The sequence below is a fragment of the Podarcis melisellensis genome (genome assembly GCF_964234715.1).
Source record: "Podarcis melisellensis genome assembly, chromosome: Z".
NCBI classification, from domain to species: domain Eukaryota; kingdom Metazoa; phylum Chordata; class Lepidosauria; order Squamata; family Lacertidae; genus Podarcis; species Podarcis melisellensis.
The window spans coordinates 13,043,525-13,067,374 of record NC_138547.1 but is presented as its reverse complement, the minus strand read 5'-3'; the positions used below and the strand labels follow the sequence as shown (position 1 = coordinate 13,067,374).

General features: G+C 48.9%; 1 protein-coding gene across 4 annotated transcripts in view; it reads right to left on the bottom strand.

The window, feature by feature from the left end:
• Nucleotides 1-605: 605 nt before the first annotated feature.
• The window catches only part of LRSAM1 (leucine rich repeat and sterile alpha motif containing 1), a 31,397-nt gene continuing 8,152 nt past the window's right edge, over nt 606-23,850 (bottom strand). For 3 of the 4 annotated variants that reach the window (XM_081896419.1, XM_081896418.1, XM_081896420.1), the window contains exons 7-24: nt 22,990-23,074; nt 21,970-22,091; nt 18,297-18,387; nt 17,675-17,829; nt 15,839-15,961; nt 15,126-15,265; nt 14,226-14,270; nt 13,473-13,543; nt 12,505-12,604; nt 11,215-11,302; nt 10,590-10,664; nt 9,164-9,244; nt 7,431-7,526; nt 6,992-7,090; nt 6,679-6,810; nt 6,078-6,159; nt 5,723-5,856; nt 606-5,219 (exon numbers count right to left, since the gene is read on the bottom strand). In XM_081896419.1, coding sequence (XP_081752545.1) covers nt 5,094-5,219; nt 5,723-5,856; nt 6,078-6,159; nt 6,679-6,810; nt 6,992-7,090; nt 7,431-7,526; nt 9,164-9,244; nt 10,590-10,664; nt 11,215-11,302; nt 12,505-12,604; nt 13,473-13,543; nt 14,226-14,270; nt 15,126-15,265; nt 15,839-15,961; nt 17,675-17,829; nt 18,297-18,387; nt 21,970-22,091; nt 22,990-23,074 — 1,845 coding nt within the window. In that variant the 3' untranslated portion in view covers nt 606-5,093. The remainder of the gene's footprint in view (nt 5,220-5,722; nt 5,857-6,077; nt 6,160-6,678; nt 6,811-6,991; nt 7,091-7,430; nt 7,527-9,163; nt 9,245-10,589; nt 10,665-11,214; nt 11,303-12,504; nt 12,605-13,472; nt 13,544-14,225; nt 14,271-15,125; nt 15,266-15,838; nt 15,962-17,674; nt 17,830-18,296; nt 18,388-21,969; nt 22,092-22,989; nt 23,075-23,850) is intronic. The other variant, XM_081896421.1, reaches the window with a different exon arrangement.

Here is a 23,850-nt window from a genome sequence, read left to right as displayed (position 1 = left end):
CTGAAATTTCAGTTTGGCATGACTTTGCCCATTTTGTGGCACATGGTAAACCACAAGTAGAGATATGATCATTAGATTCAGCTCAAGAGTGCTCAAGGTGTGTGTGTGTGTGGGGGGTCTTTATTGATGTTTGGATGTTGGGTGCCATTGTGAATCCTGGACAGTGCCTGTGTCTGTGATATTAGTGTGGGGGGTGTTAGAGGAGAGGTAGTACTTTGGTGGAGGACACACCATGCTCCTTCTGTGGTAGTTGGTTCTCAGCGAGCCAGCCAGCAAGAAATCATACGGAGTAAGTAAAGTTAACTCTTTAATAGAAGAAAAAAGGCCTGCTCGGGATGCCAGGCCTAATGAGCACAGCAACTCTTCTCAATAGTTCAAGCCCCTGAGGCAGTTGGGGAGCCTGAAGGTCCCCCACCTTCCCACAGCTGCCTAAATTTCCTCCTTCCCTGGATTCTTTTAAAGCGATCTGAGACTCTGCTGACATGCCTGTGTCTGCTCCTCCCTCTTCATACCACTGCTGGTTCTAGTAGACCAGGGAGGTGGGAAGGGGAGCTAGCTCCTCAGCCATGAAATAAATAATTCTTTTTTCCTTTTTACAATATGAAACTATTTATTCATTTAAGGTTCAGCCTCACTATCAATCTCATGGATTATCCCATAAAATGCTGCAGCTCTGAGCCAAGGGTTCCCAAACTGGGGTCCATGAAGTTCATTCAGTTGGCCCATAAAACACAGGTTGAATTCAAATTGAAATGCAATAAAATACAATGCAAGAAACAAAAGGAGCAATATAAATACAACAAAAACCGTACAGCACCGTGCATTACAGCTGCTACAGCAGGCAGGAAGACCATTAAGTGGTCCACTGAGACTGTCACCACTTTTCAAGTGGTCCACAGGGGGAAAGTTTGGGAACCACTTCAAACACAACTCTTTCTGCAGTTGCATCCAATGTAGCACTAGGTAACTAATTCAGCTAGTACAAGGTTTCATGCATGTTCAAGAACTTCTCCCCCTCCCTTTGCCCAGTGTGTACCCTAAATCTGTTCCAGGGGTTCTGCCAACCATTGGATACCTGCCCATCCGTCTACCCTAAGGGAACAGGAAGAGACAATGCAGTTTGAGTTTCATACCCAGTTTTTATTTCTCTGCTGGATACATGTGAGACAATCACATAAAAACAGACCAACACTGGGGGAAACAGATTCGTGCAAGACGTGCAATGATGGCAAAGGGGTCGTTGCTCCAGCTAAGCCACTGCCTGAATCCCTGGCAGAGGCCAATGATCCTTTCTACCAAGGGCAAAGCAAAAGTGGGCCATTGGCCTATATCTGATTTACGTGTACAGTGGTACCTCAGTTTAAGAACAGTCTGGTTTACAAACTCCACAAAACCGGAAATAGTGTCTTGGTTCGCGAACTTTAACTCGGTCTAAGAACTGAGTCTGAACGGTGGAAGGGCACCAGCGGTGGGAGGACTCATTAGGGAAAGAACGGTTTTGGTTTAAAAACGGACTTCCTGAATGGATTAAGTTCGTAAACCAAGGTACCACTGTAATGGTGTCTTCTTCCCCCAGGGCACCTCTGCAAATTTTGGCTCTGTGAGTGGGTGGAGGGTAAAGGAGAGCCTCTCTGCACCCACTGAAAGGGGCAACGGTGTGCAATGTTCTTTGGGAGAAAGTGAAGGTCCCAACATAGGCATCCTGACCTTGTGAGTAGAGGGATTCGAACTCAAGTCTCAGGGTCGGTTCTTGATGGGGAAGGGAAGGCAATTTTGAAGCACCGACCCATTGACTGGTAAATAACATTATAATAATTTATTATTTATTTGCAACCCACCAAACATAAAAAAATTCCCTGTAAGGTCTGTCTTCAGAAGCAAAGCTAATTGGTTTTGTCTTGAGGTGGGAGGAGTATAGGAAGAAGAGGTATGACTCACCTGACATAGAGCTGTGGAACCTTTGGCCCTCTAGAGTGAATTGCACTACAATTCCCATCATCCCTTGCTGTTGGCCATGCTGGCTATGGCTGATGAGGGTAGGAGTCCATCAACAGCTTAAGGGACCACAGGCTCCTCACACCCCATGGCCTACCACTTGCAATCCCACAAAACTAGACCCCAAGGCATAAGACTGAGAAACCCTCCCTGGAGGCCTTGCTGTGCTCCTCACCCCACAGCAAATGCCCAGGCAGTGACCCATCTCTCCTCCACTGCTTTGGGAGGGCCCAGACCCCCAACTAATCTGTGCTGCCCACACTGCACACCAACTGCCACACAGGTCTGTCTGGCCTTGCCCCTGATTTCCCAGCGGGGTTCTTCGGAGATGTGGTGGCATTGGGAGCACAGCAGCATGTGAGAGACGGGTGAAGCCAGCACAATCCCATGCTGCAGCCCTGAAACATCAAACTAGGGTTGGGAAACCTGGTGGTGGGGAACTTTTGGCCCTCCATATGCTGCTGAATGAAGTATGGTTGAGGGAGCTGGGTACATTTAGCCTGGAAGAGACTGAGAGGAGATACTATAGCCATCTGCAAACTGCAAAAGCCACATGAGACGTTTGTCTGCTAGACAAACCTAACAAATGCATTCTTGCTAGTTAGTATGAGAAGCAGTTAATACCATAGAGGTGTATTACTGAAAGGCAGATACTCAGACCATAGAAATATAATTGGCTGAGTGGTGTTGTTTCCGTTCCTCTCCTGGATAGGAAGCATATAGTACTTCATGTAGCTCTCGCTCTCCCTTTGACTAGCGATGGATGCAGACATGCTTCTGCTAGCTCGAGTTTTAGGCACATGCATGAAGCTGGTTATACTGTAAATATACCGTATTTTGCCTGCATGGTTTTTACTGCTACTGTTGCTGTGAACCTATGCATGATTATAAAGTAAGTAAATCTTACTTTACAAGTTGCTGCCTGTTTTTTTGTTTAAGTGGGGTAAGAAGGGGGAAGCCAGCTTACTTTGTTAGCTGGACTTGCTCAAAACAAAGTTTTATAGACTAATTCCTATGCTTTATTTTGTTTCAGCCCACAAACATGGGTGTTTCAGCCCACAAAAATTGCAATTAATATATCTTCCGCTACCTATTAAAACCCAGCCCCCACAAATACCAGTGGCTTCAACAAAGGAGACTCTGACATCAGGAGGAACTTTCTGACATTTAAGAGCTGTTCAGCAGTGGAATGGTCTCCCTCAGTATGCTGTGGACTCACTCTTCACTGGAGGTTTTAAAGCAGAGGTTAGATAGCCATCTGTCGTGTATGATCTAGTCGAGATATTTGCATTGCAGGGGTTTGGATTAGGTGAACCTCTGGTCACCTTCCAACTCTACAATTCTGTGGTTCTGTTCTATATTTGTACCCTGCTGTTTCTCCTGACAGGGACTCCAGGCTCCTTATCCCTTATCTGGAAGGGGAACCAATCACCCTGAGCAAGGAATTGTGGGTAGGTGGGTGGAGAGGGATTACTGAGGCACAGCCTCCATGACCAGGCATAGGCAAGGCCTCCCTTCCATAAGGTTACTGCCAATCTCTCCCCTCTTGATTTTCCTTGTAAGTTTTCCTTGTAAGCGTGAGGGAACTTTAGACTCCCCGGACACTGCTCAACTACAGCTCCCCTCAGGGCCAGCAAGCATGGCCAAAGGCCAAGGATGATGACAGGAGGTGTAATTCAGTCTCATTTGGAGTGGCAAAGAATCTCCACACCTGCACTGAGACTAAGGCTTCCTGGAAGGCAAAACAACACTTCATTCTTCTAATGCATTTTACCTTTTAGTTATAAAATATTTGCAGATCTTTTGGAGAAAACTGTGATAGAATAAAGCACTGTACTGTTCTTCATGTTAGTTGACTTTGCTAAAAAGGACGGACCTCACCTCTTGGCTGTCATGTAGTTCAGATCTAGGGAGCCTTTGGCCCTCCTGTTGTGGCTGAACTACAACTCCCATAATCCCTGGGTGCTGGCCACGCTTGCTGAGGAAGATGGGAGTCGTGGTTCAGCAATGACAGAAGAAGCCAAAAGGTTTCCTCACTCACCTGGCTCCAAGAGAACACAGGACGATGAGTGTGAGTGAGCGGTCAGGCAGTGAAAAAGGCTCAGGGGCCTGTTTCTTGGAAGTTGCAAATACGAGTGTCCACTTTCTCCTGCCAGGAAACCTGCCAAGCAAAACCGGGTGGAGGCTGGTTTCTTCTGGAGGAGATGTTGCCTTGGCAGACTATCAAGGTCAATTACTGACCAATGAACCGAGAGGGATGATGAACCAAACACACACATACTCCACTAGCGAAAAACATGTAGTGGGTGGGACGAGACCTCCACCCAACCAGGGCTCTTGCTTGACTTACCCACCCACCCTTTGTGGGGTCCTTAATGCAGTCATCCCAGCTAGAGGGCACCAGGTTGGGGGTGGCAGCTTTAAAACGCTGGCCTGGAAAGAGTTCAAAGTGGTATAGATTGGGAGCTGGATGCTGGACGGCTGGGAATCACCAACCACTCTCTCCCAGGGTGACAAATGGGACAGCTTCCAGGCACTTTTGCTCCACTGGGTGCTGCTACAGCTCAGCCAGTAGTGGCCTAAAACGCAGCCACAGAAATACACACATATATATATATATACACACACGCCAGCCCTGATTCGTTAGGTGAGCAGACAGCAGGGACTCTCTTCTCCTGTACTGAAGCTCCTAGAACCCACTTTGCCCATAGGTTGGGACTGACATCTTTAAATAACCCCTGCCAGGCTGCCAGAGAAGATGTGGTGTTTGCCTGTTCCCCAAAACGTGAGAGTAGCTTTTCAGGAACTGCAAGCACCGTTCTGCCCTCAGCCTGGAGATGTGCCTCCATCTTGGCCTTTCAGCAGCTACAAGCCAACAGCTGAGAGTTGGGGAGGGGGAGAATTGCAGCCATGCTCTGTGAGCAGAGGATGGTGATGGTTTCGCAGACAAAGAGCAAGGAGGTAGTGCATATCCCGGACTGGCCTACACAGCACGCCAAAAGAACCATTCACCCCACCCCACCCCTGGCAACCCAGTGTGCAAGGTTGAGGGGGAAGAAGCGGGCACATGATGGGAGTGACGCTGTCCCCATGTGGGGCTATCCGCTGTGGAAAAGACGGATGCGCTGGACGATGTCCTTGCGGCACAGCGGGCAGGTGCTCAGGGCCTCGGAGCAGGTCTGGCAGCAGCAGACATGGCCACAAGTCAGGAATACCACCTGGGCCTGGGGGAAAGAGAAGAAGAAGAGGCAAATGCTAGGGCCACAGCTCTTACCAACAGCAGGGCCTCCTCGCCACCTGCCCCTTGCACACATGTCATCAGAGATCGGGGTTTTATTCCAAAGCATTTTGATCCTGCGCTTCATCCTCATCCCCATACCTCCACAACAAAGCCTGCCAGAGCATCTGACAAACAAAAGTTTCTTCTTTCAGGTTTGAGATCTAAGACATGACACACAAGGAAAAAAAGGATGGGAAGGAGGAGGAAAAAAGCAAGTTCAGGCACAAGATAATAACATCATCAGAGGAGCCCTGTTGGATTAGGCTTTGTGAAACATCACAGATTAGGACTGATGGGTCTTAGGAAGTCCTTCTATAGCCGTGGCTGGCATAGAGATGGAGTAACATTCCATTGTGTCGCAGTAATTCCCTGATGCCTCTGAGGATCACTGACTCTGCCTGACATGCAGGTTAAGCTTTCAAAGCTCCTGGGTGGAGGTCAACCTACCTCTCGCTCCATGCAGACCACACACTCACAGCGGTGCTCTTCTGGTGGTGGGGCGGAAGGAGCCATGGCGGTGGGGGGCTCTCTGCTGGTCCCCGGAGCAGCAAGCTCAGCCTCTTCTGTAGGCTTCAGCAACTCTGCAAGCAATTGGAAGGAGCTGGGCACTGAGAACAAGCAATTTTATGCAGAGTGGATGCTTTGCTGATGAGCTGGGCTGAAAGGGAGTGGAAAAATGCCAACGCCCCCAAACAAGCTTATGAGAGATGGCGAGGGGAATGGAGCTAGTGCTAAACCTCAATCTCTACTCCAACTGTACAAGGCAGCTTATGTCCTTAGGAGAGAGGAGTCAGCAAGTTACCTGGGATGGTTTCAGCCACGGCGTGGATCTCTCGTGCCTTCCGGATGATGGAGTGCTGCAGGCCTGTCTCTGTAATCCCCATCTGGAAGAGGACATAAGCAAATGGCAGAGCGCAGAAAGGAGCCTTCTGAACAGCATGGTTCTCTCCATTTCACTGTGTGTGGAACTTCTCTATCAGTACAAATTACGGTCCAGTCCGGTGAAAGGTGGCGGGTGACTGGCATCGAGACTGGCAGGGAGCCCAAACGGTAGGTGGAGCCAGCTCATGCCTGGCAGAGGCAGAGCCAATCGCAGGCAGAATCAACTCATTTGAAGGTTGTCCCCACCCTCCTCCCTGCAAGGAGCAACCCTGAGACTTAAGAGCAGGGTGAAGGTGAGAGGTTGTGTCACCTCCACCCCCTGGACTGGTTGTGAGAAGGTATGCAGGTGGGGGCTGGCTGAGTGAGGGCAGACTGAAGCTGGGGAGGAGCACCCCACATGCCCAGCCTCCATTGGTGCGGCCCAGAGGAAAGTTCTGAGGGCTGAACAGAGAGGCCCTAAAGGAAGCATCCAGCCCCTGGACCTAAGGTTCCCCACCCCTGCTCTAACCTTCCCCACGTACCTTGGCCAAGTCACTTGGGACCATGGCGCTTAGCATTTTGAGCGAGATCCGGTGATGTGCAAAGACGGGTGTGTACTGGTCGGCTGACAGGTCTGCCAGGAGCTTCACGAGCTGCCGTTCCAGTCCTTCCTCCTTCAAAGAAAAAGGACAGCAGTGTTACCAGGTGGCCTCTTGACTGGCAAACCCGGACCCAGGAAGCCTGGAACCTGCCACAGGTGAAAGAGGAGGCCAGAACCATAAGGGGCTGCCAGACCCAGTGAAGCCCACGGAAGAGGCAACCTTCTCCACCCCAGCACTTCTGCTAGCCAGTCACCTGCAGCCGGAGTGAAAGGGGCTTCTGGTCCAAAAGCCGCTGGTACTGAATCAGCCAGTAGTTCTCTTGCTTTGTCTCACTCTTAGCTTCCAGCTCCCTCTGCAAGGAAGAAAAACAGAGAGCCAGGGTGGTGTAGTGGTTAGGAGTGTCAGACTAGGATCTGGGAGAGACCAGGGTTCAAATGAGCTTCTTCGGGGGAAAGGTGGGATATACAAGCAAACAAAGGATTGCCATGTGCAGCTTTTGCTGATTCCAGGAGTGTAGCCTGACACCTGGCCTCCTCCAAAGCACCTCTGAGAGAGGGGCAAAGCCACCAGGTGTGGAAACGGGCAGAAGGCTGAGCCTGTGTGTGTGTGTATGTGTGCGAGAGAGAGAGAGAGAGAGAGAGAGGGAGAGGAAGAGAGAATTAGCCCCGCTTACAGGTGAGTTGTCTCCTTACCAAAATGGCCTGCAGCTCTTCTTCCCGCTGCCTCTTCTCCTTCAACAGCTGCTGCAGCAGGTAGGTGAGAGCTTGCCGCTGCTCTGTGATTGCCTCCTGAAACGCAGCACACAGGCATTAGGAAGCATGCACCATGAGGGCCGTGCAGCAGTGGGAGTGGCTGCCCCCAGAGGAGGCAGCTGGCTCTTCCTCTTAGTGCAAGCCTTCCAAAGCAGAGGCTGCTCCAGCCACCTTTTGGGGGATGCTCAAGCCTGCATCCGCAATGGGGAACCATAGGCCTCCTGGGATCTGAAGGCAGCCCTTCAGGTGTCTTTACCTGGCCCTTGAGACTCTCCCCAAGCCATGCCCTATTTCCCCAGGCTGCATCCCCCCACCCCAGGATGTGCCCATGAACTGGGATATAATGCTTCTTGCTTGCCTTGATGGAGATAGAGGGAGAGAGGTGTCTGCGTGTGAACCTTTTTCCACTACTTGAATGTCGCATACTGAACAAAGAGTCACACCAGTTGCTCCACCCACTTTTGCCTCTGGACCTACCCACCACTGGCATTTGGTCCCTGGAAGGCTGCCCATGAAGCAGCACTGCTGTAAAATGTTCCCCACCCCCAAGGCTAGAAGGCGGCATGCAAACATCGTCCTATCTCTAGGGTCTGAAGTTTGACCTGGACCATCCTGGATGCACCCTCCCCCCATCTCTATATTCCACTGCCTGCTCCCCAACCTCCAGGTGCAGCACAGTTCAAAGGAGCTAAGCTGGGTCACAAAAGCGCCAGAGGTTCCCTCACCCTCATACAGAACCTTCTGTTTGAGGTTTGCTTAAAGCAGGTGGGGAGGCAATTTGTTGTGGCCCTCCAGATGTTGCTGAACTGCAACTTCCAGCAGCCAGCATGTTTTCCAGCCAGGAGGAGATGGGAGCGGCAATCCACCAACTTCTGGGGCCCCCCAAAGGTTTCTCCCTCGCCTGGTTTACAATAAGGATGGCTAATGCGGAGTCCCCCAAATGGTTTTTGGCTACTCCCAAATTCTCTGCCCTCACTTGAGTGGATGGAAGCCGAAATTCTGCATCACTCCATTTGTTCTGCTAGCCACGGGGCAAAGCGTTGCTCAGTTTGCTCAGCTCCTGCCCTGGCTTCAGAGATTTCAGCAGGCTTTGACCCCCCCCCCTTTCGAGCATCTTTCTGCAACTCTGAAAACCAGAACCTTGCTTGGATTCCCCCCAACCCACCACTTTTCCCCACCTTGCAAAATAAAAGCAGGGATACTAATTGTGACTAATACAGCCTGTCTTCCGCTGGCTGAGGAGAGCAAATGGAGAGGATGATGTGCTCTTTGGGGATGTTGCTTTTGGAGTGGAGATTTGAGAACAACCAAAAAAACAAAACAAAACACACCAAAGCAAAACCAACAAAAAGAAAGAAAGAAAAGAATTCAAATTCAAAAATGCAGAAAATGTGGAATGCTCAGCAGATCTCAACCCCTTTTTCCTGCCAGCCCACCCACCACTTCCCCCTCTGAACACTACAGCAGGCTATTCCTACAGATCCCCAGGTCTCCAAAAGCAGTAGCGTTTGCAGCGTGTGCTAAATGAAGCCCCAGGAGGCAGGAACCAGGGAATCCCCCCATCCCATCCCCCAAATTTCTGCCTCAAGCATCAAGACACCTCAGAAAGCAGAAGGAAGAGCAGGGCGGGAAGAACGTGAGCCGAGGGAGAGGTCCAAAAGAGGCTGACATACCTGCAGCGCCTCTGTGTCCAACTGCTGCCTCTTTAACTCCAGCTGGGTCAGCTGCAGTAACTCTCTCTCTATTAATTTAATCTAGGCAGAAGATGAAACAAGGAGGGGAGGGGGAGGTTTGTTTGGTTTTTACTTGCATCGGGAAGGACTCCACACTCTGCTGTTCGCACTCTGGTCCTATCACTGCATCGCTGTGGTTTCTAGCACTCATTTGGCCCAAGAAGAGTTAAGCTGAGAACCTGGAGGTCTCTCCCACAGCACCCTCCTTGCCTATCACTGGTGTGGGGCCAAGAGGAGTTTCATTCTGGGGAAGGGAGTCCTCACGGTGACCAGCTGGACGCTGTGATATGCAAACTGCAGGTGGGATCCTCAAGAACAGCCTTCACCCACCTGAAATCCTCCAGATGCTCTGGACCACAACTCTCATCAACCCTGGCCAGAGATGTGGGGATAAACAAAGCCCGCTGCAAAGAGTCTTTGGAAATGCAGCTTAATCCCCTCCCCTGACAAATCACAACGAAATACCCTGCTCTCCTAAAACCAAGGGGAAACCTTATTCTGGGAACTGAGGTGCTCTTTCCTCAAGGGCCAGGTACAAGTCAAACCGTTGGGTTCCTGTAGCTCAGGGGTGTCTACACTGACTGGCAGCTGTTCTGCAGGGCTGTAGGCAAAGAGTCTTTTCCCAGCCCTACCTGGAAACGCTGCTGGGGATTGAACTTGGGACCTTCTGTATGCAAAGCAGGTGCTCTGCCACTCTGCTATGGCTCTTCCCACTAGTTAGCTGGCCAGCCTAGGATCACTCGTGAGCCACTGAGCATCCAGGAGGCTTCTGAGAGAAACCGGATGCAGATTCCAGAGCTTGTTACAGTTCAGCAAAGCCACCAGAGAACAGGGAAGACCACAAACACCAGCACCTCTCAGGAAACCCTCTCCCTGGGCAGAAGAAAAAGCCTTGGGACCCCAGCTAGCCAAGTGCTAAGGGTCGGGTGGGGGGATAGCGCCGACAACCTTGCAAACTCTACCACCTCAAACCACTGGCAACAGCTCACTGCCCCTGGTGGGGGACAGCCTGACCTTAAGAAGCAATGTGTTCCAAGTTGGCCGAAATGGATTTGACAAGCAGGTCAGAAACAAATTAAAATGAATGAAGAAACTTATACACGACAACCACTGTAATAATGGAGATAATGCTGTTCATGGGCTGCCGTGGGATGGAAATGCAAACGGAGCCCCTCCCCCCCTGCCCCCAGAGATGAGGCAGACCTTCCTGGGCTTGAGGAAGGTAAGGAGAGGAATCAGCTGTCCAGAGCCCCAGAGAGCTCCCCTTGTTCCAATGGCTTTGAGAAGGAAGCTGGACCAAGTGAGAAACTGTCAACTGTTCATCCCACCCAATCCCAGTCCCTGCAGACCCATGACTTCCACTCACCTGATTTCTGATCTGGCAGTGCATGAGATCCCTCTTCACCTGGAGGGCTTCAAATGCAGCCTTCTGCATATCACTCTGAAAAAACAGAGCATGCAAGTTCAGGAGAGCACACTTGGCCATTTGGGGAACATGTTCCAACCGGAATAACATCAGGCCCCATTGTTGTGGGCCTTGAGAAATCGCCTAAAGATTTACTCCAGTTGCCACAAACCTTGCCTACTTGTAGACGTTTTCAACCACAGCTCCTATCAGTCCCAACCATAATGGCTTCATAGGAGGCAACTCATACATTGAAATCATTATTTCAGAACAGGAGAGAAAACACTGTGTATATAAGCCAAAACAGAGTGGTGGGCTGTGATGAAAAGGGGCAAGGGAACTCTTTTGAGAACGCTTCCCACCCAGGAGTGCTCCAAGAGTAACCTGGGGCCAAAGCACAGAAAGAGCTAACAACTTAGCTAGATGGACTTGGTATGTATTGCAGGGGGTTGGACGAGATGTCCTTTTGTGCTCCTTCCAACTCTACAGTTCTGATTCTCCCCCTGCCATACTTTGCTTTGGCTCACCCTCTCCCATCCTGCATACAGATGTGCTGCCCTTTTTGCACCCATATCCAGCAAAATACCTCCTGTAGGATCTGGCTGATGGCTTTGTTCTGGTCCAGCTCCTGCCAAGCTAGGATTTGCTGGAACTTCTGGTCCATCTTGGCTAGGCTACAATAGAAAACATTCCAAGGGTCACCACCATTGCCTCTCGGGAGACAGAGGCAAACTGAGGGTGAGAAGCGCTTTGGAAGACCTTTAGAGGCTGTCAGGACAGGAGCCACTAGTATTAGTACATTTGGAAAAAATTCAAAGCCTGTCAGAGGACAGAACCAAACTAACTCCAGTGGGTTTAGGGAACAGAGCCAATATCCCAAGCATGCTCTCTCTCTCTCCCCCTCTCCCCTTCCCTCCACCTTTCTGGCTTACTCTAGCAGGGCCAGTTGTGAGCATGGTGTTCTTGGGTTCTGGCACATGGGGATGGAGGGACCCCCCACCCCCATTCACACCCCCATGTCAGACTTCCAATCGCTCTAAATGGCATGTGATGTCAGCTGATCAACAGGTAGCAGAATGGCATCATGGGCCAAATTAGACTCCCTTGATGTAGGTTTCCCACCCCTGCACTCACATAATCTATACGTTGCTATGATTAACAAAACAGAGGTTCTATTTATGTGGCAAAACATTTCAGCTTCCACCTTTGCCAGCTATTCCACTAAAAATGAAAGCCCAGCGTTTCCAAACTTACAGAGCTTTGAGACTGAACGTTCAGAAGGGCTTTGTTTGCAGAAGCTAAGTGATGCTGGTGTTGTTCTCCTGGCTGAGGGCATGTGGTGGCCAGTGCACTCTTTGCTAATCCTGTGGCATAATTTCTACTGCTGCTACTGACAAGTCCGACAGACTGCGGCCCTCAGAATCGAAATGTCTAAGCAACTGGTTGCTCCGCCTTTCCAGCCAGAGCAGCTAGTGAGGTGAAAGCGGAAACATTTCACCTCATGGATAAAACCTTTTTCTTGTTAATCACAGCAATACACACACACAAATAAAAACAACAGCATCACCTCCCTTTCTACAAGCACAGTGTTGTGGACAGAAAGTCAGCCTGTGGGAGAAGAATTGGGATCAAACCACCCTTCAGCCACAAAGCTTGCTGGGTGAGCCTGAGCCACTCATTCTCTCAGACGAACCCACCTCGCAGGATTGTTGTGAGGATAAAAAGTGGAGGGAAAGCACATTACGCTTCTTGGATGAAAGGTTAGATTTTAATAAATAATAATAATAATAATAATAATAATAATAATAATAATAATAATAATAATATGGCCCCCTCCCCACAAAGCAGAGAAATGCCCCATTCTCTCTGGGAGTACCTGGAACAAGTCTGGTTGACAAGATCTTGCCGGCGTGACTCATAAGCCACCTGCAGGAGCTTGTTCTTATAGGTCTCGGCCAGCATCTGCTGCATTGCCGCTGTGGAGGAAAGAAAATGCATGAAGTCAGGGCCCTAGAGGCTTCTCCTGGGCTTATAAGAGCCTGTTCAAAAACTGTCTCCTCCTGCACATTAGAATAGCACCAAAATTTTCCAGAGATCAGGGGAAGCAGCTCAGGAGGCTTCCAAATCCATTCCCTGCCTCCAACATTCCACAATTTAGCAGAGGTAGGAAAACCTGGGGGGCGGGGTGTACAGGAGAGATGAAAGAGCAGAACTAGGGGTAGGTAGGGAAGCGTTGTGTCTGCTTCTAGGGAAGGAGGAACCAAAATGGCAGGGCCCTTGTTGTTGATGGGGAAAGAAATACAGAGTACATAAACCTCAATGGTGAAAAGCCATGGAGAGTTTTTGGGATTCGTGCAGAATTTTGCGGGCAGTACTCTCACTTAAGATTGGATCGAAAGCATCCTAACAATCTCTTTCATGCACTAAGCCAGGGGTGGGGAACCTCAGGCCCCAGGGGGCTAAATGTAGCATCCCAGGTCTCTCTGCCTGGTCCTCAGAATCCTCCCCAAGACACAATGCCTTACTCTGGCCCTCTTCAGGGGCTTTTGCCTGGCTGAAGTGTCTCCTTGAATTCTAAAAATACCTCGTTTGTCATGATGGAGGACAGAGGGGCGTGTGTGCATGTGCATGTAAAAAATAGGCTATGGTACAAAAGGAAAAATTTACATTTGTTGTCCCACCCACCCTGGCATGTGGCCCCCAGATGGATGCCCAGAAGAGAATGCAGCCCTTGAGTGGGACAATATTCCACGTGCTTTCTGTAGAAATCAACATAGTCAGGAAAAGCAGTTCTATGCCTGGGGTGTAAAGGGTCCCACCCAGAACTCCCACAGCCGCACTCACAGGCCACTTCCTTCCTGCGCAGCTGCTCAGCCTCCTCCTGAGTAATGGCCATCAGCTGCTCCATCCGGATCCTGGCAGGGGAAAAGGGAGAGATTCAGCCACTGCATGCCCTTCCCATAACTGTCAGCCAATGGCAAGGCCTGCCCTGCCTCTTTCATTGTTTAGATTAGACTGAAGGCTCATCAAACCTAGTGTTCCAGTTTCCAGCAGGGGGCAGCCGGAAGCCTCTGGGAAGCCTGGGCATGAAAGCAACGGTCATCTCCCATTTTTATGCATAGCATGTGAAATTTTTCAAGAGGATAAGACAAACTCTTGGATGAAAAGATGATAGGAACTGAGGAAGCCACCTTACGCCAAGTCAAACCTTCGGTGCATCTAGCTCACTATTGCCTACACTCACTGACGACGACTCTCCAGGAGCTTTTTCCAACCCCACCTAAAGATTCCAAGGATGGTACCTGGGATCTTCTGCATGCAAAACAGGTGTTCTACCACTGAGCTATGGCCTTTCCCCGGTGGCTATCAATGACTACAAGCTATAATGGAGGCAGAATGCCTCTGAATGCCAGGTGCTGGGAACCAAGCACAGAGAGTTGCTGGTGGTGGTCAGAAGATGCATCTGGTCAGTCACTGTGAGAACAAGATGCTGAACTAGACCGCCCATTGTCCTGACCCAGGACACTTTTTATGTTCTCATGCAAGGGCATCATCCTCCCAACTCCTTACCCAGCCAAGAGCATCTGGGACACTCACCGGTCATTCTCCAGAGATTTGAGAATCTCAGAGCTCTGCTTTTGCCTAGAAAGAAAGCAAGGAGGGGAAAAAACGCCAGAAGGTATTATTAGTCCTGGTTCAGTTCTAAGAGGAGGGGGGAAGCTCATGCAGCCATCTGTCTGGACCAGAGCTTGGCTGAGAACCAGCATGGAGTGGAACCTATATAAAGTCCTATATAAACTCTCCACCTTAACCAAATCATGGCTGAAGCAAAAGGGTGAAGGATCTTGGTAAAAGATAGCGAGAGAAAAACTCATTCCGCTATGAAGGGTCTGGCGTTTCCAGACCACGACTCTTGGGATTTACTTTCAAAGGAAAAAATCCTGGACCAATTTTGCTAACATCAGGGATGTCCTGACAGGGCTACTCCTGTTTGACCTCTTAACTTGAGAGCTGGGAACCTCAGACCCAGAGGCTGTATTTGGCCCTCCAAGCCTCTCTGCCTGGTCCTTGGGACTCACCCCAGCCAACCCCCTTGCCAGCCCTACTTAAATTCTTGAGTGTTTTTGCCTGGCTGGGATGTGCCCCTGAACTCTAATAATGCCTCTTGGTTGACTAGATGGGAGGATAGAGAGCTGTATGTGTGAGTTCCAATATATAATTTGCATGTGATGCTCCACCTATTTTAGCCTCTGGCCCCACAAACCACTGGCAAGTGGCCCTTGGAAACCTTCCCAGAAGGAAACATGATCCTCCAGCTAAAGATGTTCCCCAGCCCTAACTGAACTCCTTGTCTGGAGTCACACCATCAGATCTGAAAATCCAGCCCAGGTGCCTTTGAGCCTTGGTGCAATAAACCCAGCCTGGGAGTGAAAACAGTCAAGAGTTGCAAGCGTAGCTCCCTAGCTCCCATGACTGTTGCTCAACACCACCTCTGACCTCTGGTTCTCTTCCAGCAGCTTCTTGATCCGGCCGGACACCCCTTGCTCCATCTGCTTCAGCTGCTCCAACAGCTTCATGCGTTCTTCTCCCAAGCGCTCCTGGTGCCGGGTCAGGCCCTGCTCCAGCCTCACCTGCTCCTGCAAGCAGAGAGCAGAACAGCATCAAAGGACCGTTTCACTTGATCTCCAGGACAGCCTTATCTCTCACAGAGGCCTCCCTGGACCTTGCGACCCGAGGGTAAGCCTACATCCGGATTCCTCAGAACGGCACATTTTCCCAACCACAATAAGCAGACGTATGAACCTCTCTTATGGGCAGTGGAGGCTGGTCCATCAGGGTGAATGGGGCACTGTCTCCCCAGCCTACCCGCCTACCTGCAACCAGCTCAGCGGGTAGCAGCACCGCCTGCCAGCTTCTTCCTTCTTAGTCTCTGGGTGGCCCCTTGCAGAACTCAGCAGTGAGGATGAGGACAAAAGTACTTAGCAGTCTCTACCTGTCATTGGGTCTGGCGCCATCTACTGTTGGGCTCCCTGCCTTCCGCCCTACCAGTCTCAATGGGTGTCAGTCATCACTGCTTACGGGGCAATTATCAATCCATCCTAGGATGACCTATTTCATTTTCTTTTACTTAGAAATATTTTTGAGCAGCTTAACCACGGAGCAACAGGAGGGTCCGGGGTGGTGGTGGAAAAGGGAGACAGACAAGATACCTCCTTCATGCTTTGGAGTATCTCCCCTTTCTGGGCATGGCTCTGGTGCATGAGCTGGGCTTGACCTCGCTGCTCCAGATCCAACCAGCGCTCAAACTCCAGCTTCTCCTGCATCTTCTGCTCCTGGGAAGGACCAACAAAAAGCCTCATCAGCACACACATGCAAGCATATGAACATACCGTGGCTTGTAGTGTTCCTCCCGGTGCATGACAGGGCTTGTGTGTTCATAAACAGCAGATGGAAGTGAAAAAACCTGTGTTTGGACTACAGACTGCAGGTGGGGGCGGGGGGGGAGAGCTTGCCTAACTGAAAGCTCACCCACATAAAATATAGTAAGGGTTATCTCCCTGCATGTTTTTTTGTTGTCATCTAGTCTTACAAATAAAGCTTTTTGGGGGGGAAAATCCCTCCCAATAGATAATCTCCATGCATGTAGAAATCTAGTATGCCATGGAAAAGCTAGGCTAGATATGCTACTTTTCTTTGGGGGTGATGCAGTGCGTGTGTGAGCAGAAGAGTAATCAATTGTATGAGCTAACACCTGCAGCTTGAAGTGGTATAGTCCAGACACAACTCTCCCCTTTCAGCTGTCACCCAGTGGGCAATTAGCCCCCTCAAGCTAAAGCATAGAGTAAGATGGGACAGCAGGTGCCCACTCCATCAATTCAGCTGGCAAACCAGCTCACTTTGGGCTCCTCCTCTCTCCTTAAACCCTTTCCTTTCCAAGCTGCTTGTTACGAGAACTTTGCAAGAACTAATGCATGAGCTTACTTGTTTGCCTCTTCTCTCTTCATTCCTTTTGTGCCATGTCTTAGATTATACACCTGCAGGTTAAGGACTGTTTGCTACTCATCTTGCGTAAGGTGCTCCAGCTACCATTCTGGCTGAAGCATTTTTTATTATTTCAATACTTTACACTGGGAGGGGGGGACCTGCGGCCCTCCAGATCTTGCTGGACCCTTAACTCCCATCAGTCTGAGCCAGCATGCCCAATGCTCAGGGATGATAGCAGCTGTACTCCAGCAACCTTGAAGGGCCAAAAGTTTCCCCATCCTGGCTTTAAAGCAAATGAATTTGTTGACTGAGGAAACTGAGCCAGATCTATTTTTCTTCAGATGGCACTATCATCATCATCATTATTATATGTGGGCCACTCGTGTACGTAAATAATACTTTCCCACAGAAATTGGCGGATCCAGTGAAGAAATGGAACAATCTGAGGGAGCCATCTGGAGGCTATAACAGTTTTCTAGTTTTCTTACCTTCCGTTTCTCATAGTCCATAAATTTATTCTGAAAAAGGAGGAGAAGAGGAGGAGTTTGGATTTGATATCCCACTTTATCACTACCCAAAGGAGTCTCAAAGCAACTAACAATCTCCTTTCCCTTCCTCCCCCACAACAAACACTCTGTGAGGTGAGTGAGGCTGAGAGACTTCAGAGAAGTGTGACTAGCCCAGCAGCTGCATGTGGAGGAGCAGGGAAGCGAACCTGGTTCACCAGATTATGAGTCCACTGCTCTTAGCCACTACACCACACTGGCTCCCGCAAAAGGAGGCTGGATTTAACTGGGTTTCACACAACCCACCCACTCATTCATACACACAGACACACACAGACACACACACACACACACCACCTCTCACAGTTCAGGGAAGCCAGTGACCATTGTTAGGTTGCCTGTAAGGCAGGGCTGGGGAATCTGTGGCCCTCCAGATACTGTTACGATGCCCAACTCCCATCAGCCCCTGCAGCCGGCATGGCCAGTTGGTCAAGGGCGATGGGAATCCAGCGACATCCAGAGGGTAACACACTCTCCATCCCTGACTTTGAAGACCACTGCCTGCTTCTCAGCAATTACCTGCCACTGAGCCTCATTCTCCGCATATTTCGTGACCATCCTGCTGACTCCGTCCACCGAAGTCTCACCTCCGTCACTTTCCAACACTGGGAGTAAATACTGCGAGGGAGGATTGTACTCGATTCCTAATTCTGGGAGAAACCGGAAGACAGCACAGGCAGGTCAGTTATTGGCAGGGCTCAGGCATCACACTCCTAAGTGTAATGCACTAGGCAGAGAGCTAAAAATGAGTCAGGGAGACCTGAGCCCTGCTTGGCCACCAAACGCATCAGGGTGGCTCTAGAATTCAGCAAGCATGTTTTCATAGGAAGCGGCCTTATACTGAGCCAGACCATTGGTCCATGTAGCTCAGGGCCATCTACACTGGCTAGCAGCCCCTCTTCTCAATTCCAGACAAGGTTCTCTTCCAGCCCTACTTGGAGATGCTGGGCATTGAACCTGGGACCTTCTGCATGCAAGGCAGATGCACTCTGATTGAGCCACAGCCCCTCCCTAGGCCCTTCGTCCCAGGAGAGTAAAGAGTCTCAGAGGCATCAGGCGCTGTTGGGCTGGTCTTCTCCACCCTGCTTGCACTAGGCAGGCCCTCTGCTCTGCTCACCTCCACACAGAAACTGCTGGATGGCCTCTGTGCCAGCGCTGCAGATGTCATTGGGCGGGTAGGACATGGACGAGGCATCCAGGGTCAGTGTCTGCAGAACAGACAGAAATATAATTATTTTAGAAGGTAAGTGGAGCCTGGCTACTGGATCAAGGCCAATCTAGTCCAGCATCCTGTTCTCACGGTGGTCAACCAGATGCCCCTATGGGAAGCCCATAAGCAGCACCCAAGTGCAACAGAAGCACTCCCAAATTCTAGCAGTATGAGAGAGGGAGGAAACCACTTTCTCTGCATCATGCATAATCTCATATACCCCTATCATGTCCCCCTCCTGACATTTACCTATCTTTCCTCTAACTAAAAAGGCCCAAACATTGTAACCTTCCCTCACAGGGAGGTTGCTCCATCCCTTTTATCCTCCTAGCTGCTAATTTCTGAACCTTTTGTAGGCCTGAAAATTCCTTTTGAGGTGGACAAAAAAACCCTCTTTTGAAATGCATTTTAACATCATCCAAAATACCTTCCTCCAAACGGATCCCAGGACGGCACACAATAATGATGATGAAATGCAATGAAAGAAAAAAATATAATCCCTCAGAAAACAAGAAAACTGACCGAAAGGCAGCCACTTAGAACCCAAAAGCTGGCTGAAAGCAAACAGAACCCCTTTCAAATTGCCCTGGTGAACAATAAAGTCTTAGCTAATTGGTGGAAAAATTGCAATGTCAGTGCCTATTGAGCTCCTCTAGGAAGGGCATTTTAAAATCAAGGAGCCACTGCCAAAAAGGCCATGGGTTGTCTCCTGTACTAGTCCTACTCAGATTAGATGCTCTGAAAAGTAACAAATGACTTTGACCCATTGATTTTGATGGGTCTATGAGCACAACTTGGCTACAACCTCTTCTCTTCTGTGCAACCCAGAAATGCAGTGGTCCAGAGTCATGGAAGGTTGAAGACCCATTACTATTCTCACCCCCCAACATGGCCCCAGTCTCCAGTGTCACCCAATCCACATAAAAGGGGGTGTTTTAGCCACAGGGAAGAAGCCTTTGTGTTGATTTGAGCCAATCAGAATGAAAGGAAGGGGAGTCATCCTCTGAGGACTGGCTCCAAGGATCACTCTGGAGAAAGCAAGTGGGGAAAATACTGAGGAGAAAGAGTTATGTGAGCTCCACAGTTAAGCATTTAGGAACCCTGAAAACAAAAGCTGCTTTGGTTTCAAGAGAATAGTGTGCAGGTTCTGTTAGGTATAATGGAACTTCCAAGACAATCACAACTTAAGTCACTCTGAGAGAAGATGTTGGAGGACTCCAAATCATTTGCACAGCTCCTGCACAGTAAATGGAAGATCTAGCTGTAAGGCAACAAATGAAGATCCGCATTGATTGTTACAATGCGTCATTAATTACACTGGGCAACAATTTTTTACTTTTTGAATGTTGTCTAGATTTCTACAACTGATTTGGGGTATTTTTGCACTGCTGAATCAGGAAATGGCATCCGTTTATCTCCATCAGGTCAGGTTTACTGTGAACTGAATGGTGGGCATTGATAAAGGTAAGTACACGTAAATTTCATGTTGCTTCACCATTTTTCAAACTTCAGGACTTGAACTTCCGTTTCTTGGAACTCCTGGAATGTTCAGCAGCAGGGAGGTCTCTCTTCAGAGTCCAACAGTAGTCAGCCATCATGACTGTGTCCCAGCGACCCTGATACCTGGTCTCCATCTCTTTCATGTCCTGATGGAATCTCTCCCCCTGCTCATCACTCATTGAACCCAGGTTCTCAGGAAACCGGTCCATATGTGAAAATAGGTAGTGCATCTTGACGCTCATGTTGCAGCCCAGGTTTCTGAAAGCAGTCAGCATGTTGTTGACAAGTTCTGCGTAGTTTCTGGCCTTATTGTTGCCAAGATAGTTCTTCACTACCAGAACAAATGACTCCCACGCTTCCAGTTCCACTTTGTTCATTGAGTTTCCAAACTCTGGATCTCTGATGAGCTGATGGATCTGAGGTTCATCAAAGATGCCAGCTTTCAACTTCTGGAAAAAGCCTGGCACAAGTAAGTGAAGCAGTCACCATCCTTGTCCAGAGCCTTGGTGAACTGCTTGATTAAGCCGAGCTTGATGTGCAGCGGTGGGAAGAGTATTCTGTCTCTGTCCACCAGAGGGTCATTGATGACGTTCCTTTTTTTTGCAAGGCACCAATTCCTCCCGCACAGGCCAGTCCTTCTTCGTGTAATGCTGAGCACGGTCCCTACTATCTCACATGCACAGAAAACATGGGTACTTGGTGAAGCCAGACTGTTGTCCCAACAAAAAGTTCACCATCTTCAGGTCAACACAAATAAACCACTTATGCTGATCATAACCAATTTTCTCCAGCACATACTTCACTGCTTCATAGTTCTTCAGTGTACTCGAGTGAGCCAGGGGTACAGAGGCAAACTGGTTGCCGTTGTGTAGCAGAACACATTTCAGTGATCGCTTGCTGCTGTCAATGAACAGTCTCCAATCTTTGGGTTCGTACTGTGGCACTCCAAGCTTGAGCAGAAGCTGCGCAATATCTGCACAGTACACCAAGTCCTTCTCTTCTGAGAAAAAGCGGAGGTACTCTTGATGCCTGTTGCGGAAGAAGCTGATGCGAGCACTGTCAGAGAGGAGGCTTTTTTCCTTCAATCTGGATGCCAACAGTTAGGCAGAGTCCTTTGACAAGCTGAGGTCGCGAACTAGATCATTCAACTCCTTTTGGGAAAATGGATGTGGAGCATCATCTTCAAGAACCACTTCTTCTTCTTCATGTCCTTCAACACTGGAAGCATCTTCGTCACTAATGTCAGGAAGTTCTCTGAAGATAGGCACTGGAATTTCATCACAATGAGCTACAGGACGACGTGCTGATTGAAGATCAGGATTAACTTAGTTTTGATCCCCCAACTTTATGCTTTGCCGCACCAATTTATGGAAGATTTTGAGGTTTTATGACTTCAGACTGATCCCTTTTCGACGTAATCACCCAGAACTATCGTACCTGAATACTTCTTGTCATTAATATAATCATTTCCAATCAAAACAATTATTTGACATGGCATTTTACCCCCACCAACGTCTTCTAAAATGCTCCACACAAGCGTACATGTGAACAAAAACGTAAAAAAACGACGTGGCCATAGCTCAAAAACTTGACCTGATTGAGCAAAACCAATGTGATTTTTGGATTCAGCACATCAGATTCATCCTAAATCAACTGAAAAAACCCAGACAACAAATTTGTTGTTGACCAGTGTTATTATTACTGTATAATTATAAAACTGTTGCATTTTAGAAAGGGATCTAGCTGTGAAGAGGTGTGGCTTTGACCATCAAGAAGGGACCCTGCACTTCTGAACTGGCCGTTAAACTACTGATGTAATCACAACACACTTCAGCAACAGACGGCACATGGAGGAGGGTCTTAGTTGATGAGCAATGCAGGAGAAGTCTTGAGATTCATGCCCTTTGTAGATTGGAACACAAGCTTCCCAGGAAGAGAAGAGTTGCTTATACCCATCCCAGTATGATCTGAAAGAAGCAAAGCTTTCCTTTCCAGCTTCATATTGACCTCTTCCTTCCACTCAATATGAATTTTGCACCACACACACACAAACAAAGCAAAAACTTCCTTGGGCACATACCTCCAGTGTTCGGATGTGAGCCAGTGCCTGCGGCAACTCCTGCACTAGGTTTTCGCTGATGTCTAAGGTTCGTAGGCTACGCAGGCCACCCAGGGAGGCTGGCAGTTCCTTCAGCTTGTTGCCTGCCAGAGAAGGCAGAATGTGCCAATTAACATTTGTAAAAAAGCCTGAAGCATTTCTGTTAGGGGTTGTAGGAAAAGACCTGCCAAGGAAATTGAAGAACATATTCATGTATGCAACAATGGTGGCAAGAGTCTTAGTAGCACAAGGATGGAAGAATAAAGAAATCCCAACAAAAGAACTGTGGCAAGAAAAACTGATGGACTATGTGGAATTGGCGAAATTGACAACTGTGATTTCAAAGAAGAATGGGAACCTTTTACAAAGTACTTAAAGAAACAACAAAATGAACTGGACTCCTTGGCAGGTTTTGAATAAACTTACAAAAATTTATTATGAGTAACATAAAGACAGATAATTTAAAGATCTTCACAATTTTATAATATGCAGAGAATAATATGTGCTAAAAAACCAGAAAGAGGAGCTGAGGGAAGTCCGGGGGTGGGGTGGGAGCTTTTTCTGGGGAGGGGAAAGTAGGGGGGGGAGTGAGGAGGATATGTTTTTGATAAATTGTTATGTTGAATTTTTGAATAAAAATTACTTTAAAAAAAAGAGAGAAGGCAGAATGTGCAAGACGCAGATATTAACACACTTCTTGGATATGTGTGCATGTGTGTATTTGTATAATGGTTTGATGATGTCAGAAGTTTTATTTTCAATTATTTTCCTATCAACCCCTAGAATGGAAAATGCTCCCCTGGGGAAGCCCCAACTGGTACCAGCCTTGTCACTGCTTGGGCACCAGGCAACAACATTCTTGGTTACCCCGGGCGTTTGGGCAGATGAAGGAACTGGATGTTTTTACTACAACTATTTATAAAACTAGTTTTATGTGTTTTAATTACTGTGAAATATGTTCCCTTATCCCTGCAGATTGCCGTCTGAGGCATTTCCTCCTACCTTTCAGATTAAGCGTCTGCAGCTGGACAAGGTCCCCTATCGAATCTGGAAGGGCCTTCAATAGATTCTTTTCAAAGTTCAGGACCTATCAAGGACAGAGAGCAGAAACAAGAGGGGTAGGTCTCCTTCCTGTTCCATTAGGGAGAGGCAGTAGGAAGTTCCTGTGAAATCCAAGTCAGAGGGGGCACTTTACAGAGTGCTGAGTCTCTTGAGTTCAGCAGCCTGGCAGGAGACAAAATGTCTTGTTTTTGATGACCCTGCTAAAACCTCAAGTGCTAAGATCCTCAGGTGAGCACTTGTAAGGGAGCCAGCCAGAAATAAATCACACAGAGTAAATGAAATTAACTCCTTCTTAGAAGAAACAAGGTCAGCTGAGGGGTGTCAGGCCTAATGAGTACAGCAACTCTGTCCCTATGAGGCAGTTGTGGAGGCTGAAGGTCCCCACCTTCCCACAGCTGCCTAAATCTCCTCCTCCCCTAGATTCTTCCCAAGATCCTTCCTGAGCAATCTGAGATTCTGCCAATGCACCTGTCTCTGCTCCTCAATCTTTGTGCCTCTCCTGGTCCTGGGAGACCAGGGGAAGGGGAGCAGAGCTTGTGGCAGCAGGAGGGGGAGACATCCTGGCATCTTTACCAGCCTGACTCCTCTCTGCCTCTTGGTCTTCTCCCTGTCCTGCTTCTGCCTCTACTTCTGATTCTGGACTTCTCTCTGTCATAGACTCTCCCTGCTCACTAGAACCTGTTAGTGCTTCAGCTTTCAACACCTCCTCCTCCAGGCTTCTCCCTCTGACCACACATTGTCGTCCCACCACCAACCCCTGACTCTGAGAACTTTGTCCCTTGGGGGTTCCCCAGCAGGTGC